The 17,280-nt window shown below is 40.9% G+C and overlaps 2 protein-coding genes across 4 annotated transcripts in view; both read left to right on the top strand.

Annotated features, from left to right (window-relative positions):
* Nucleotides 1-8,191, top strand: part of exd3 (exonuclease 3'-5' domain containing 3) — a 50,303-nt gene extending 42,112 nt beyond the window's left edge. For all 3 annotated transcript variants that reach the window (XM_053644704.1, XM_053644703.1, XM_053644702.1), the window contains 2 exons: nt 2,688-2,754; nt 3,469-8,191. In XM_053644704.1, the coding sequence (XP_053500679.1) occupies nt 2,688-2,754; nt 3,469-3,812 (411 nt within the window). In that variant the 3' untranslated portion in view covers nt 3,813-8,191. The remainder of the gene's footprint in view (nt 1-2,687; nt 2,755-3,468) is intronic.
* Nucleotides 8,192-11,918: 3,727 nt separating this feature from the next.
* On the top strand, nt 11,919-15,379 carry nrarpa (NOTCH regulated ankyrin repeat protein a). The gene has a single exon (XM_053644706.1). The coding sequence runs from the start codon at nt 12,274-12,276 to the stop codon at nt 12,610-12,612; it is 339 nt and encodes a 112-aa protein (XP_053500681.1). The 5' UTR covers nt 11,919-12,273; the 3' UTR covers nt 12,613-15,379.
* Nucleotides 15,380-17,280: the final 1,901 nt, after the last annotated feature.

The following is a 17,280-nucleotide window of genomic DNA, read 5'->3' as shown; positions in this document are numbered from 1 at the left end:
TATTCTGACAGAGAGAGCGTTAGTTTTTTTTAGTTTTTTTATTTCCCACACTTCCTCAGCGGCCTACCTGCTCGTGCGTCCGATTTGAATCAAAGCTCTGTTACGCCATTGGCTGGCTGGGTGATCACATGACCTGGCCCCGGTGCAGGCCTGCCTCCTGTGTGCTACAGTCCAGGATTTTCCCATGGGAGCGACAGAGAGAGAGAGAGAGTGTGTGTGTGTGTGTGTGTGTGTGAGTGAGTGAGTGTGAGTCAGAGGGACAGTTTTCCCTGTGCACCCCCACCCTCCATGCCGTCTGCGGTCTCTCTCACCGTCTTATTCAGAAAGACTTTCTCCTGATTAAAGCCGTATGTGAGACTCGCGGCGGAGTGTAAAAGTTTTAACGCTTTTATTCTCCAAACACAGACTTGATTTGTGTCCTCCTCTTTATATTTATATTTATATTTATATTTATTGCTCATGACGTCATGCATGACCGGACCATTTTCATTTTTAAAACATTCTTGGAACGCGGAAAACGATGACCCAAAACAGAAAGCGTGTCTGTGTCCCGTTCGCCCGAGGGATCTGGATCTGTCTAGTCATGACTTTCTCACCGACTCAAAGTGATCACACACACACTGGGTGGAAAGTGAGGCAGGACTGGGATAAGCGGTCTGTGTGGCTCGAGCAGGTTTTGACTTGCGCTGGCATGGGAAACTCAGGAGTTGGGTAAATAGTTGCCGGTATTTTCACTTCACCACCACCGCGGTGTGTGTGTGTGTGTGTGTGTGGGAAGAGATCATTCAAGGTGCAATCGGGAGAGCGTGAGAGTGAGCAGTAAGGGCTTGCAGAGGGCACCTGTGTCAGTCATACACATATATACACACACACACACACACTTGCACCATTTCGTGCCACCTCAAATAAAGTGTGTGACTGAGCTGTACATCTGTTTCATGCTGTCCAGAACACTGACATAGTAGTTTACTCAGATAAACAATAATCTCACACACACACACACACAGATGCACACACAGATGCACACACATGCACACACACAGACACACACAATATCACTTTCATTGAGACATGCTGTGTTTATTATGTGAAGGTGAAGGTGGATTGTGTAAAACTGCAGACGGTGATGTGGTGAATTTAACGTGAGCTCCAGGCAAAATGTTTACACTCACGCTCATCAACTTCTATTATTTCATTCTCTCTCTCTCTCCCTCTCTCTCCCTCCCTCCCTCAATCTCTCTCTCCACAGAGGGAAAAACATCTGCAGTGATTAATAATAAATCATCCAAATAAGAGTTCAAATTTTTTTACAGATATACAAAATAATTAACATTTAAAAAAAAAAAATTACATTCTTTGAAATCTGCTAAATTGCTTAAAGATTTAAATAAAAAATCTGCAAATGATTCCATGTAAATATCTTCTCTCGATGTTCTCTTCCTGTATAGGTTCCTGTCAAAAGAAAGAGAGAAAAAATAGAGAGAGAGAATAAATTCTGAGAGAATTATTTGAACTCGGTTGTTAAACGAATGAGTGACCAGAAGCCCTGAGAGTGTGTGTGTGTGAGAGAGAGAGAGACACTGTGTGAGTGTCAGGGTGGGAATCAGACAGCGTGACGAGGCTTTTAGCAGTTAAGTGTTGTAAGAGGGCCGGGGGGGGGAGGAGGGGGAGGGGGTTTGGTGTGTGACTCACACAGGAGCCGGTTGTTTTGAGACTCCATAGATGAGACAAAAGCTACACAGGGGTGTGAACATAGACACATCCACTATCTTCACATCTCTAGTGTGTGTGTGTGTGTGTGTGTGTGTGAGATTTATGACACCGCTCTCACCCCGGCAACATCTCCACTTTAAACATCACTGTATTGAACGTTGCCATATTAAAGTTCTCACTTTTAAACTTTTACGTTTTAAACAGCACTGTTTTATTCAATTCAATTCAATTTTATTTGTATAGCGCTTTTTACAATAGACATTGTCTCAAAGCAGCTTTACAGAAATATCAACATTTTAAACATCGCAGCTTTTAACATCGCCGCTTTATACATCGCCGCTTTATACATCACAGCTTTAAACATCACCGCTTTATACATCGCAGCTTTATACATCGCCGCTTTAAACATCGCCGCTTTAATCATCGCCGCTTTAAACATCGCAGCTTTAAACATCGCCGCTTTATTCATCGCCGCTTTATTCATCGCCGCTTTATACATCGCCGCTTTAATCATCGCCGCTTTATACATCGCCGCTTTAAACATCGCCGCTTTAAACATCGCCGCTTTAAACATCGCCGCTTTAATCATCGCCGCTTTAAACATCGCCGCTTTAATCATCGCCGCTTTATACATCGCCGCTTTATACATTGCCGCTTTAAACATCGCCGCTTTAAAATATTGTTGTTTTAAACATCACTGCATTAAAGGTCACTGTTTTAAACATCGCTGTTTTAAATATTTACTTAATTTCAACGTTTGGATTTTAGAGAACTGATGAATTTTTAAAGACAAAGAGTAACATCAAAATATTGATTTGATTGTTTAGATTTTTTTTCCGCTGTTTATCAGGAATTTGTATAGGAAGTTTCGGGTTTTAGGCTCCACACATTCTGACGCATTAAAACCATAAAATACTTTTAAACACACTTTACTGCTGTAACTTTCGTGGATTTTTCTTTTCTTATCTTTAAAGGCGTGCAATAATGACGAGTACCTGAAGCTGCCGAGAGAAGACATGACTCGGATGATGAACAGACGAGGTGAGTTAGTAAACCAGAGTTTGTTTGCAACCTAACCACGACTCCGATTAATTCATTTAGCAAGAGATTGTTAATTTGGTGCACATGCTTTGATCATGTCATTAGGGTTGATGGTAGAAGTGAGAAATAAATATGAAGTGTGTATGAACAGGTTTTAAAAGCTGGGGAGTAATACAGAGCAAGAATGAGATGTTTTTATCATTTGAAATTTTCAAAAATAAGCAATTAATAATACTAAAAGTGTAGAGCGAATGAGAGAGGGGTTGAGGATGGAGCTCCTTAATACAATTTTAATAAACAAACCTAGTAGAAAGAAAAAATGAAAGACAGACAGAGAAAAGAAAGAGTGTAGAAAGAAAGGACAAAAGAAGGAAGGAAGGAGAGAAGGAATTATTCTATAATCAGAAAGAAGGATTCATTAGTAGTGAAAAGCGAACGGAGGAAGGAAACATCTATGATCGACAGAAAGAAAGGAAGATTCTTTAGTATTGAAAAGCAAAGAAAGAAAGGAAAAAAGACAGGAAGCATTCTTTAATTGTCAGAAAGAAAAATCCTTTTATTAGTGAAAAGCATAGAAAGAAGGAAGGAAGGAAACATTGTCAGAAAGAAGGAAAGAAATATTCTTCCGCAGTGAAAAGGAAATGAACGAGAGAAAAAGGAAAACGAGGGAAAATGCTAGAAAAAGAAAGTGAAAATTGCCGTGATCTTTCTCAGGCCTGATTCAGGACACGGTGCCCAAACAGGACGACTGGGGGAATCAGTGCGGCGCTCAGGTGGAGCATAACAGGTCGAGGCCCCCGGACGGGCCCGCGTTCACGCCTCACTGCCGCTGGGCCCCTCGCTCCGCCCTCGACGCTCACTCCTTCAGGTTCGGCGGCGGAGCCGAGGTGCAGCTGGAGACGGTTCCGCCCGGACTGCTCCCTCGCATCCCCGAGTACTTCATCTGCACGCGCTGTGGGAAAGTGTTCTGGGAGGGAACCCACTTCGACCGGGCTCTCGCTCAGTTCCATGACATTCTGAACCTTTCCGATGAAGACACCACGGCCAGGAAGCACTGAGTGTCCCGACGTTTGAGGGCTGGAGAAAAAAATCACAGAAATTACATCAAATACCAGGAGGGTGTGAGTTCGAGTCCCAGGACGGCCGTATACGGTTTTAACACGTTTCTACTGTTTCTTCGTTCAAACAGAACTGTTTTTCTTTTCCAGCGAAATCTAAATGTAAATCCGTCCGACGGAAACGCGACTCACTGAAGGGGAAAGGACGTCGTATGTCCGACGTGAAACGCATTCGTGGCTACGTTTTCAGTTTGTGATAATTCTCTCTAGGTGAACTTTGACCTCTCGGGTCAAAAAGTGGGCGGGATTGTGGTGTGTTTGGTCGTTTAAAAAATGTCGTAGCTGCTAAATATTAAGTAACGCTCACTCGAGCCTTTTGCGAAGTTTTCTTACTTTTTCATGTTCACATCTGGAAAAGAAAATTATCTGTGAAGTCCAATAACTCACATGTTTTATGGTAAAATTCTAGGTTTGTTTTTTTTCTTTGTTGTATGTTAGGATTTATTGTCAGCTCTGTTCTGTAGGAAACGACAGAACTGCGTGCTACGACTGACACGTGAGCGTGCCAGCGTTCGTTATTCTGCTTCCATCATGTACACAAGGTGTAACTTTGTTCACTTTGTTTTTATAGACTGGGTTTTTGTTTTTAGACCGCACCAGTTCACGTGTATAACAGTCTTCGGGTGTGGCTCAGTCGTTCTGCGTGCACCAGATCATTAGCGATGCCTCGTTGTTTTATAAAATTGTTTTACGAGTTTTTTAATTTCACTTTTTTTTTTTTGTTGTTTTGCTCGTTTCATACGCCCTGTTGAGGGAAGAAAAAAAACAATCATATATGATTAAAACAGCTTTATCTATGAAATAAACGTTACCCTGGGTGTGTGTGTGAGATATAACCGAGATTTGTGAAATCCGTCGAGAGAGAGTGTTAAGCAATATGAGGGGAGAAAAAACGAAGAAAACAGGCCGTGTGAGTGGCGTCCATGACCGAGTTCTGGTTTCAGACATCTGTGAGAAAGTAGCACGATGTGGTTTGCAACACAAACTGTGGCGTAATCATAAATATAACTTTACATGTTCATTCCTTCCTCAATTTTTAGGTCTGGGACGAAATATTTTCAGGAAATAAAAGTTGCAGCATGAGACTGATTTTAACCAAAGGTGGTTTAAAAAAAAACCCCCCAAAACAAAACACGAACGCTATGTCATGCTCAGATAAATGAATTAATTATTCAATTAATTTATTCATTAGTTGGTGTATTTATTTATTAATGTATTACAGGACTGTGTGTCTGCTTTGCTGTGTGGGAACTCTGCTGTATTGTATTTTTATCCGCTTTTATTTACACCAATTTTTTTTGGCCGGTGCTTTCTTCCCACAGACAAAAATCATTTCAGCACAACTTCTGTTTACACAAAATGGTTTTGAGCTCAATGTGCAGATAGCACTGGTCCAGAACATCTTATCAGCTAATCGCATAAACTTTACTTTTCTTTCTTTTCTTTTTTTTATTTTTATTTTAATAGGACCGGAGAAAAGAAAACATTTTGCAGGTGTCTGTGGAAAAAAATTAACCCTGTAAATTTCCAGATCTTACACACCTTTTAATATTATTTACAGCAGTTATACGATCATTTCACTACACAGTCACTACACAGAAAACATACTCGTTTAATGCAGTGGTATAAATGACATTATTTACATAATTATGTTATTTATTTAAGGTAAACTTTTTTTCTTTACGAGCAGTATGCCGGAACTTATGGCTTTGACGTGAATAACTCCCATAACCTCTAACATGACTATTTATTGTATGTATAAATCTCCTAGATCGTTCACAGACACGTTGAGTGGATTTTTTTTTTTTTTTTTACACAAGGTGGATTACGTGTCATTGTTTTAAACAACGAAGATCTCTCTCTCGCTCTTTCATGAAGTTCTGGTTTACGTTATTTATTTTTTTCTTTCCTCATTCACACAGTCGATCTATTTTCACACGATTTTATCTATCACGTAACTCCAGGGTGTAACATGTTGAAATGCACTTTCACGTGTTTTTCCACATCATTTTTCCACACGTGAAATGTGTGTGATTCCTCGACAAGGTACACGTTGAGGAAAATAAAGGTCTCGAGGATTCTTCGTTTGTTCCTCCAGGGCCAGGGGAACCCTTAAAGGTTATAGACAGAACCCTGTAATATCAGAGCGCTCTAAGGAACGAAGAACCCATAGCTACGTAAAGGGACTCGTGGAGAATCACAATTCGTAGGGTTTCCTCCATCATTGGCTCTTTTAGCTGTTCTGACGTTCTTCGTGCTGTGTATTGAATCAGCGGTGTGTTTAATGGGTTATAATCTGAAAGAGAAATGCCAGCTATCAGTTTATTTATGTCCTACATGTTTGTTTAACTGTTCTAAGAGCTGAATCGAAGCCATTTGGCACTTGAATCTTGCCAGATTGTTTTGCAAGCTTGAAAACAGGAAAGCAGGATGGGCTGCACAGATTCTTCAACACTGATTTTCTCTCCAAAGTGTGTGTGTGTGTGTGTGTGTGTGTGTGTGTGTGTGTGTGTGTGTGTGTGTGTGTGAGCTTTTCAAAGACATCCAGCAAAACAATCTACACATGATGTTCCTTCTTTAAACCTGAACATAAGCATCCAAGTATTTGCTGTAACTGTATCGCTTGCACCATACTTGAAATAAGCTAGTGAGGTGTGTGTGTGTGTGTGTGTGTGTGTGTGTCGTGAGCTCGGTTCAGCCCCTGTCCCGGATCAGCCAGGCCTTTTTCTGCGCCGTTGTCACCCGATCCTCTCTCTTTCTTCACTGGGAAGAAAAGCTCGCCTCTTTCCCACGCTCCTGCTACACGTGGTAGCTGCCGGGCCTCCCAGGCCCCGCCCATATGCGCTGACGTCACCTGCGTTCCTCAGAATCCTCTTCAATGTCAGGTCAGTAGCTGTCGAGGCCCCGCCCGCCAGGCCCCGCCCCCTCTCCATGTCTTCCCGCGCGCGCGCACCTTTAGCTGTGAGGAGCTGAGAGGGAGAAGGTCTCTCAGTGAGGGGGTGAAAAAAAATGGCGGCTGTTTGAAAATAGCGTTTTTTAACGGTTTTTTTTTTTTTAACTCTTTTTTTGTGTGTGTGTTAGACAGTGTTTGATATTAAACATTGGTTTACTTTGGATGTATATGCTGCTATATACATATTTAGGTGTTTTTTTGGTATCTCAAATGTGGTTAATACCTTTCAACAGAACAAAATAGCTGAAAATGTCTTAATGCCTTTTTTCTTCAAAAAAAAAAAACCGGACATATATTTGATTTTATTGGCTAGGTTTAGGAAGTGATCATATTTATGTACATTTTTGTGATTTATAAATAGGCTAAATGAAGGGACTTTTCTACACAGAAAGGCACAATCCAGAACCCTTAAAGGTTCCACAACAGTGTTTCCCAGTGATAAAGGATTTCAAACCAGAACCTTTTTAGGAACTTAAGAGACTTTAATTAAATAAGGGTGAAATCCTTGAAGAAAGTGTAAAAACCTGGAGAACCTAGCAGCATTGCTCACATTATGTGTCTAAGCCTTTTTTGTCTTTATGTTCAATACATACACTTAATAATAATAATAATAATAATAATAATAATAATTATTATTATTATTATTATTATTATTATTTTATTATTATGGGACACCTTGATTCTTCAAAAAAACAGAAAAATCTGTTTTGTGAGGAATGTAAGGTCCACAATCTATCCCTAACAGTACTTACTTCAGACGTAGTCAATCAGACCAGACAGGGTCAGTGCCTAAAATTTGGTTCACTAGTTTTGCACTCGAGCTATAAGGCTAATATTGCTAGCAAGTAATGAACGTTTATATCACCCCAAATTTTCCAGAAATAAATCCATGCTCAGATCAACCTCCAACACTCAACCCCCAGCTTTATTAGCTACAGCTTTAAGAAGCAGTATATGACTCTTAGACTGACATTTTAATTGAACATTTTAAAGGTTAAATGACTAGTGTTCTGTACCACACAGCCTAAATATAATGTAAGATATACCACATCCTTCCACATACACTTTCAACACTAAGCATGTAGGTATGTGTGCTGCAAAGAATGATGATTATTAAATTACTTTGTCACAAAAGCAATATATCACTGGTCCACTGGATGCTGAGTAAATAAAGCCCTGAAAAGTGAAAAGGTTTCTATTACAAAAGAAAACGGCCAGAACAGCTGTGATGAACTTTATTCATTTTTAATAGCTCGTCTTTGTCCTTGACTCGATATCGTTTGTTTTTAATCACATGAGAGTCACAAGTGTGTGTCTACATCAGATGAAAATGGACCAGTCATTTATTTTATGAATCTTAGGAACCTGTTTATTTTTTCTGCTCCGACACTAGTCAGCTTTTCACTGTCTGATATCTCACGATCACTTGTGCACTTATTTATTAACTGTTAAAAATGAATGAGAACTAAATTTGATGCTAAACAATGAGGTTCTCTAGAGAACTGTTGTCACTGTACTAAATTCTTACAGAATCCAACTAAAGTAAAACTCCACCATGAAACACAGGAAACATGTTTATTGTGAAATTAGTGAGACGTTAGTGTTGCTCTGATGTCTCAGAGGGACACTGTTATCGCTAGCACGGTTAAAATGATGTATAATAGGAGAAACATTTTCAACTCTCTCAGTTAGATTTCATTGTTCGCTCCTAAAATGTTAAATGTCATGTCTCCAGAAGAGAAGCAGTGGAGACACTGGTGCAAACTTTGGACTCAGTCCCAGAATGCAATGCAGCTATGAAGCGAAGTTACGACAGAGACTCGACTCGGCTAATTAGCGATCTACGAGAGGGCGAGCGTGATGGCGTCAATGGTGTTATTAGCCTGAAAGTTGAAGCTTTGACGATGAGAGGTCTGGACAGACTAATGGACTAAAGCGCCGCTGCATCGCTCTCTTTAGATTGAGAGGGCAAGAGGGCTAAATCGCAGTGCAGGAAGGAACCTTTTAACCAAAGAGAATAGACCAAAAAATTTATATTTTCCACAATTGAAGATCACGGGTTGATTATAAATGTTGATATGCAAGTAATTCAGGATGGAGTGATGGATTCTTTTTTCACTAACCTGACCCACAATGCACCACAGAATGGAAGGGGTGGGGCTTGTAAGCAGGTAACGGTCAGAACTGACACTGTAGTAGAGTGTTTCATCTGTGTTGACAGACCCAACAGGATTAGGGCTAAAAATCCGTCTGCTAATCTGTGTCTCTGTAGTGACACGTTATAAAATATTTGCACAGGAAGAGGGAGGGATCGCTCACTCGTTCACTCTCCCACTGGCCAGGACAGATACCTGCACCTTTTGCTCAAGCTGTGAAACAAAAGCTGAACCCCAAATGGCTCCATATTGGACATTTCCACAGTATTATTTTTCTAGCATGTGTAGTGACCGATGCAGGAAATGTTCACTTTAGATTATTATTTTAATCTTAATTAAACACTGTCCACAGGTTACTTCCCGCAGGTATCCTGCACTATCAGAAAAAATTTACTAAACTGTACTTTTCCATGGATATGTATATTTCACCTGGAAATATGGATCTACTGACCTTTAACAATGACCTAATCGGATTGTAATTACCTTTTAGAGTAAAGGTAAACCTTATGAACCCTTCTACATACATGTGTATGCCTAATGGTACCTTAGGGACAAGGAATGATAGCCTACAGATTAAGTACCCTTTTTTCTGAGTATTTACAGGAAAGCATTGCTGTTGCATATTTTGAAAGAAAAAGAAAGAGATTTAAAAAAAAAAAAAAAAAGAAAGATTTTTGCAAATATACCAATATATAATATGCACATATATAGAGTACTTTAATACAATGGAAGTGAGATAATGGAAGTGAGATATACACGGAATAAAAAAAAAAGGAGAGCAAAAAAGAGAAAAGAACAAAAAAACCACAACCTAAAATGTGCTGGTTTTATTTCAGTCAGTGATTCTGGGTCAGAGATGTTTGTGAAGTGTGAAGTTGTGACACAGAAAGAGAGAACGTGTGGAGTTTAACTGGGTGTTTTTCGGTTTTATGTGCGTTCTGGTTAAAACTTAATTAAAGTCGCGCTTCGTTTCTTTTTGGATTTGGTGAGTTGTTTATCTCAGGAGACCAAACGGTGGGCGACACGGAGCTGTTACTGCTGTTGAGATTTTACAACTCGAACAGTTTCAATCAGGCCGGAAAAGAAAAGTCGCATTTTTACTGCGGTAAATGATTAGAGCCGGTTACCGCGTCGGCCATACGGAGCAAACGGCGTGTGTGTGTGCGTGTGTGTGTGTGCGTGCGTGCGTGTGTGTGTGTGCGTGCGCGCGCGCGCGTGTGTGTGTGTGTGTGTGTGTGGCGCTTTCCACGCCAAATTGCGGCTGTATGTGTGTGTTCTGTTCCCACGGTAGCGCGTGACTCTGCGCGCACCTCAGCCTGCAGTCTCACCGGAAGCCGAGCAAGTTTTTTTTTTTGTTGTTTAGGTTCCTGTGACTATAAACAGCTGCGACACAGATAAAGCTATAGAAACCATTGAAACCGATTTAGAGCCCCTTGTTTTTGCACATAAATTCCCCTGAAAGCCTGCAATTGTGAGTGTTACCACGCGCTGAATTCTTCCAGAAGGTTCACTGCACATGTGTATTTAGAGAAATAACACAATTTCTGATTGCATGCAGTCTGGAATAAAGGTAGACTCACAAACTGTACTTCTCCTTGTTGTTAGAGCTTTGTGCTATACCTTTAGTATGGAGCCCTTTCTTTTAGCTTTAGAATAAGTTAGGGAACGGCCTGGATCTTCAGGAGATGCATGGGCATCACATGGACCACATGGACCTTCTCAGGTAAAAGATACGTAGTAAAGGTAGAACAGATGCATCGTAGACGGAACAAGGAAAAGTACAGCTTACGCCACAGACACCAGTTTTCAGTAAAAGTGAGGAAAGTTTGTCTTGCTCCTTGGTTTCTATGTGATTAAGATATTTAAATATACGTTCGCCTCACACCTCCAGGGTCAGGGGTTCGATTCCCACCGTGGCCCTGTGTGTGCGGAGTTTGCATGTTCTCCCCGGGGTTTTCTCCGGGTACTCCGGTTTCCTCCTCCAGTCCAAAGACATGCACGGTAGGCTGATTGGCGTGTCTAAAGTGTCTGTAGTGTATGAATGTGTGTGTGAGTGTGTATGTGATTGACTGTGATGTATTGGCACCCTGTCCAGGGTGTACCCCGCCTTGTGCCCGATGCTCCCTGGGATAGGTTCCAGGTTCCCCGTGACCCTGTAGGATAAGCGGTATAGAAGATGGATGGATGGATGGAGAGGTTGACGTTGGTTATAAAGGCAAAGAATGGATATAAGGTTATTAGGGAATAACATTGGAGCTGATATTTTCACTCCGCTCTTTTAGACAAACTATTGCATTGAGCTGTATGAAGACCTGACATTTTAATACAAATCATTAGTGTCTTTTTTCAGTATTATAATAATAATAATAATAATAATAATAATAATAATAATAATAATAATAATATACTTCACTCGTTCTTAGGGTGTGTGATTTGTTATTTTTATTTAGGCTATTTTATTTGAATTTTTTGCATTTGGTGGGAAAATTTTTCACCCTGCTTCACTGCTTTTTTTTTTTTAAACCACGCCTCTCTGGCGTGGCCAAATACACCACGCCCACTCCCTATCCCTTGGCCAATCATCTTCTCGCGGCTCCTCCCACTCCGCACAGATGTCTTCGCTAAAGGCTCATTGTTATGCAAATGAGCGCGTCTGAAATAATCGCGCGCGCGCAGCTTCTGGCCAGTCAGAGATTGGCTGGGAAACCGCTCGAGCAGAGGAGCACACGTACACACGCTCGGAGCGCGCGCGCGTGGGAAGAGTCGCAACGCTCGAGCCGTCCGGGGGGGAAAGAAAAAAAACAACAACAACTAACAAACAAACATACAGGCAAGTGTAAATATAAATTAAATCGTAAATACGTTTTTTTAAAGTTATGTTCACTTTGTTAGCCTAATTACGCGTTTCTTCTTTCCTTCTTCTTGAACCCAGGCTAGGAATGTAAGAGCTGCTTGTAGGCTGAGCGGTGAAGGAGGAGGAGGAGAAGAAGAAGAAGAAGAAGAAAACTGTTCTTCTTTTCAGAGTTTTTTTTTTTTAAATTTTGGAAATAAACTTGTATATTACTGCTGCTGAGATTGAAATATCTGCCATATAAACCTGGTGCTGCTATCGAGACACTTCTGCGGATCTTCTACGCGTTTGGATCGCGGTTTCATTCTTTTCTTTAAGGGATATATCACATTTCTGTACTCTTCCTCCATCACCACCACCACCACCATCACTCCTACCACAGCTCCATCTCCTCGCCCAGAGCCCAGGCAGGGTGTGATCCTCGCGCCCCAGATTTGCACCATGAGCCAGGCGGACGTGTCCACTTGCTCTGCGCCGCAGCGGGTTTTCCAGGAGGCGGTGCGCCGCGGCAACACCAAGGAGCTGCACTCCCTGCTGCAGAACATGAGCAGCTGTGAGTTCAACGTCAACTCGTTCGGACCTGAAGGCCAGACCGCGCTGCACCAGTCGGTCATCGATGGAAACCTGGAGCTCGTCAAGCTGCTGGTGAAGTTCGGAGCGGACATCCGGCTCGCCAACCGCGAGGGCTGGAGCGCGCTGCACATCGCCGCGTTCGGGGGTCACCAGGACATCGTGCTGTACCTCATCACCAAGGCCAAGTACTCCAATGGAGCGCGGTGATGCATGGCATGCAACATCTCTCTCTCTCTCTCTCTCTCTCTCTCTCTCTCTCTCTCTCTCTGGCCAAAACTTCAGAGATCGCGGCTCATTTTTATTCACCTAAAACCAAATTAGCGCTATAGACCTGGGCTTCAAACGGATCAAATATCCTTTAACTAACTCCTGAGTGATCTGACATGCACGTGCATTGGTACTAAAGCTTTTTTTTTCTCTCTCTCTCTCTTCTTTCTTTTATCGCCCTGATTGTCAGAAACATCAGAAAAAAAATGACTTCTTTTTTTGCTGGATGGATGGATGACTGGTTGCTCCTCAAAGTTACTGACTTTAAAAAAAAAAAAAAAAATCAAAACACACACACGGATGGCACTTGAGGTATGCTGGAAAAAAAGGGAATTTATTATTATTATTATTTTGGGTCAACACTGTTTCTGAGAACCTGAAATGCCATGTGGTTGTGATGATGATGATGATGATGGTTTTTTGCAATCAGTTAAAGCATTTAATTCTGAATAATATTCAAAAAATTATCGAAAATAACAGCAAGTGGTGTAAAGTTTAAAGTACTGTATACAATAGCTTTACTTCTTAATAAGAGTAGTCCTGCAGTCGCCTATAGCAGATGATATAGAGGTGTGTGTGTGTGTGTGTGTGTGTGTGTGTGTTAAAAAGAAAAAAGAAAAAAACTGCTGCTTTTCGCTTTTCACGTCAGGAAAGTTGCGTTTGGAGTTGATCATCTTCTCAGTATTTTTTCCTTCTTTAATTTTAACATCCTGGTCATCACTGTGAAATACAGACTGGGGTTCTTATTTATGAAGGTACATTGATGATGATGATGATGATGATGATGGTCATGATGATGCATATATATCGTGTTTTTTTTTTGTTTTTTAATCCGTGATTAGGGTTTTGGGGAAAACAAGCTGCTTTGCGTTTATACCCTCAAAAATATGTGGAGATATATATTTTTGGCATTCTGTGTCCTAGCTTTCTTTCTTTCTTCCTTTCTTTCTTTTCTTTTTAAAAGTGTATAGTTCTCGTGCTCGCTTCCACACACCTGTGTGACGTCACGATGACATCAGAAAGGTGTGTCGGATCGACGGGACGCTATTGAGCTCCTCAGAACCTTCAGGACCTTCACACTTTCCCCCTGTTGTGTGTTATGGATCTCTGCACCAGCTACCTCGACTTTAAAGTATTCAACTTTTTTTTAAAGCCTAGTGATCCGTCTCATAACCTTCATCGTTTCCTGTTGAATGCCTGTTCTCCACAATTTTAATCTTCACTCGGGATCATTTCCGACAACCAAAACTCAATCAAAAACCATAATGATTACTATTATTATTATTATTATTATTATTATTATTATTATTATCATTATTATTATTTGCAAGTCAGCCGAACGCTCAACTTTGTTTGTCGCCTGTTTGTTTGTGGCCTGATTTTATTAAATGCAGGGAGTTTTTGTTGCACATAAAAAAAAAAAAATCACGGAGCCTTTATTTTATTCTTTGTTTTTTTTATTATTATGATTGTTTTTCACGCCCCCTCGTGCCTGCTCGGGTAACTGCAGGATTTGTGGCTGCAGAGAGACAGACAGAGAGAGAGAGAGAGAGAGATCACAAGAGACTACTGAGCACCACTCGACTCACATACTGTTAAAGAAAGACTGATGTGTGATTTATTGCAGGGATGAATAATCTTCAGATTTAAGAAAAAAACAAACAAGAAATCACACGAGGAAACAGACCTGCGTTTGTGTTTGAGTTTCAGCCGGATGTGTTTCAATGCTGCTTTCATTTACATTTGTTTTGTTGTTTATTTGTTTTGTTTTTAAAGCCAACAGCGAGTGAAAGAGGAGTAAATGTGCAGTTGTAAACCTCCTGAATGTGCGTGTGTGTGTGTGTGTGTGTGTGTTGAATGCATACCGCTGTTGAACTGGTTCTTGCTTGTCTGGCCCCGTTGATAAGCCCTGGTTAGACTTAAAAACATTTCTTTAAGTAAAAAATAAAATTAAAATAAAACCTGGAGTAGAGTAACACCGAGAGTCTGAGGCGATCCGAATAAAAGACTAAATATGCATGTCTTAAACTTGATAACTTTTTTTTTTGTTGAAATTTTATTATTATTATTATTATTAGGTTTTTTTTTTAAGGTTTTTTTAAAGTTGCACTGATGACTGTTCACTCGTTGGCTTTGCGTCAACATTTTTTTTTTTTTTCTAAACAGAAAAAAAGGAACACGACATAAAAAAGCTCCAGGTTGTTTTATTGTCAGTTGTGTACTTGTGTCTATATATAGTGTATGTGTATGTGTATGTATAGAAATATATCAATAAAAATCCAGGGCGCTTTCTTTTCCGAAGTGCTCTCCCTGTATAAGGGGAATAAAGAATACATGTGATGGTAAGATCATTGTAAAGGGGGAAAAAAAAATCAACCAATTGTTAAGAATTGCACGGTGTTGCGGTCATTTCTGCTCTGATTTTTGTCATAACATTTATGACATGGGGAGCCGAAGCGACTCGTTTAGGTGAAAGTGAATTTGAAAGAGTGGATTTTCTTTCTTTTTTTTTTTTGTGGACCAAGTTGTTGCGTCTCGTGAACGAATTGTGAGTGACTCTATTTTATTTGTGAGTGTGAGTGTGTTTGTTTGTTTGTTTTGGACATTTGTAACACTGTGATATGTCGTGTGCTCAGATGACGGAGTGCTGTAATATGTTTTGTACGTTTGTGTACAAGCCAGTAAAGAATTAAACCTTTAAAAAAGGTGCGACTGTGACACTTTCACTACTTTCTCTTTCTTCCTTTCTTTCCGTGTGAAAAGAAAGAGTCGAGGGCCTCCCTGACCCCGTCCACATTCTCACTAGTTCCTTTTGTCATTCGTTTCTCCTGCGCCTTTCACAGTCTGGATAAAAGAGCGCAGGGGATTGTGGGTAATTTTGCTTTGAGAGAGTAGATTCCTTCACGTCGAGGTTTTTTCTTCTTCTTCTTCTTTTCGCTTTTCTCTGATGCACATACGTTACTACAACACTCTTAAAAATAAAGGTTCCAATTAGAACCAAAAAAGGGTCTTTCAGCTTGATGCCATAGGAGAACCCTTTAATCTGAAGTTCTTTAGAGAACCATCTAGGTACTGGTGCGTTAACGAACGCACAAATGGTTCTTCACAGTAGTGCAACAAGGAACCATGTTATCATTAAAAAAAACACCTTTACTTAGTGCTTTAAGGAACCAAAGTAAGGTTCTTAAGAGCGACGCCTGTCAGGAGAACCTTTTCCAGTCCCACAAAGAACCTTTATATGCTTCACTTTAACCTGTTAAGGGATGATACCTTCAAGAACCAAAACACTGCTCTGAAGAACGTTTAATGAAACACTAAGAACTTCTTTAATCTCCACAGAACTATACGGCTCGACTCAAGAACCCTATACAATGATAAATGGTTCCTGACAAGAAGAAGGTTCTTTGTAGAACCTGAGGTGCTGTAAAGAACCATTAAAGAACCTTTATTTTTAAGAGTGAAGGTGGGGAATTCCTACAACATGTAAATCACAATATCACACCAAGTCGTCTCACACACACACACACACACACACACGCGCACACACACACACACATGCACACTCCCACACACACACACATGCTTTTACTTTCTTTATCTCTCTATATCTTTTCATGAGTTTTAAACACCCCCAGACAAAAGGAGTGGATAGACGGCGAGTTAACACGTCCTCATACTCTATAGAAGTGAACTCATGCAGACATAACACACACACACACACACACACACACACACACACACACACACACACACACACGGTCACAGGATAGCCCCTGAAACGAAGCCGATTCCAATGAGACTTTAAATTGCTGCACTGCATTCCATTATGTCGTTTACAGGAACGTGGAAATCATGCAAAAGGTCACGAAAGGTCATCGCTGTAAAGTTATAGTCTGAGTTTTCCAGTCTAATCTCTACACACTGTATCTGAGTGAGAGAGAATTTAAACTCCCGCCGTACATCGAGGAGAACAACCCGAATCCTCCAAACTCACTCCGAAGAACAATCCAAGTGCGGATTGACAATGTGTTCGAGTCGCTCCTTACAGAGACAGAACTACTTTTCTTGTGGTAGCTGTGTGTCTCTGACGGCGCATGGATACCAAACACCTTCAGGAAAGCGTAAAAAGCGGCCCGAACTACTTTACTGCAGTGTGTGAGAGTTCGGGTTTCTCTCTCGTCTCTCTCGTCTGAACCTCTATTCCTGATTCACACCTGGAGTTTAATACTGGAGTCAAACATCAGTATTTCATTCTGTTCTTCCTCACGTCTCTGAGCGCGTTTAATCAGAGCGCGTGTACGACAGCAGGAGATGAAACCTCACTGAGGTCAGACGGTTTTTTGGATCGGAGCCTCTCGACACTTCACGGATCCTCAGACCTAAAGAGTGCGATGATGGAGAAAAATGTGGAGTGCTCAGAGTACTATCGAGCTAAAGTTCTGTTGGAGAGGAAATAAAAACGGGACGAGGTTTTGTGTTCGCGCTCGCTGTATCATTATCTGAGATTCCGACGTTTTCTTTCTCCACGGTGCTGTAGCAGGTAGCCAGATCTCCCAGCATGCATTTGGAGAATATCCCAGACCCACAGACTACGACCTCTCCCCCCCT

The sequence above is a fragment of the Ictalurus furcatus genome, chromosome 16, assembly GCF_023375685.1.
Source record: "Ictalurus furcatus strain D&B chromosome 16, Billie_1.0, whole genome shotgun sequence".
Classification (NCBI taxonomy): domain Eukaryota; kingdom Metazoa; phylum Chordata; class Actinopteri; order Siluriformes; family Ictaluridae; genus Ictalurus; species Ictalurus furcatus.
Note: the sequence above shows the minus strand (reverse complement) of the source record. Positions and strands in the feature narration are given on the sequence as shown.

Excerpts from the sequence above, each read along its gene's own strand:
- nrarpa (XM_053644706.1), top strand. The coding sequence starts at position 12,274 with ATGAGCCAGGCGGACGTGTCCACTTGCTCTGCGCCGCAGCGGGTTTTC.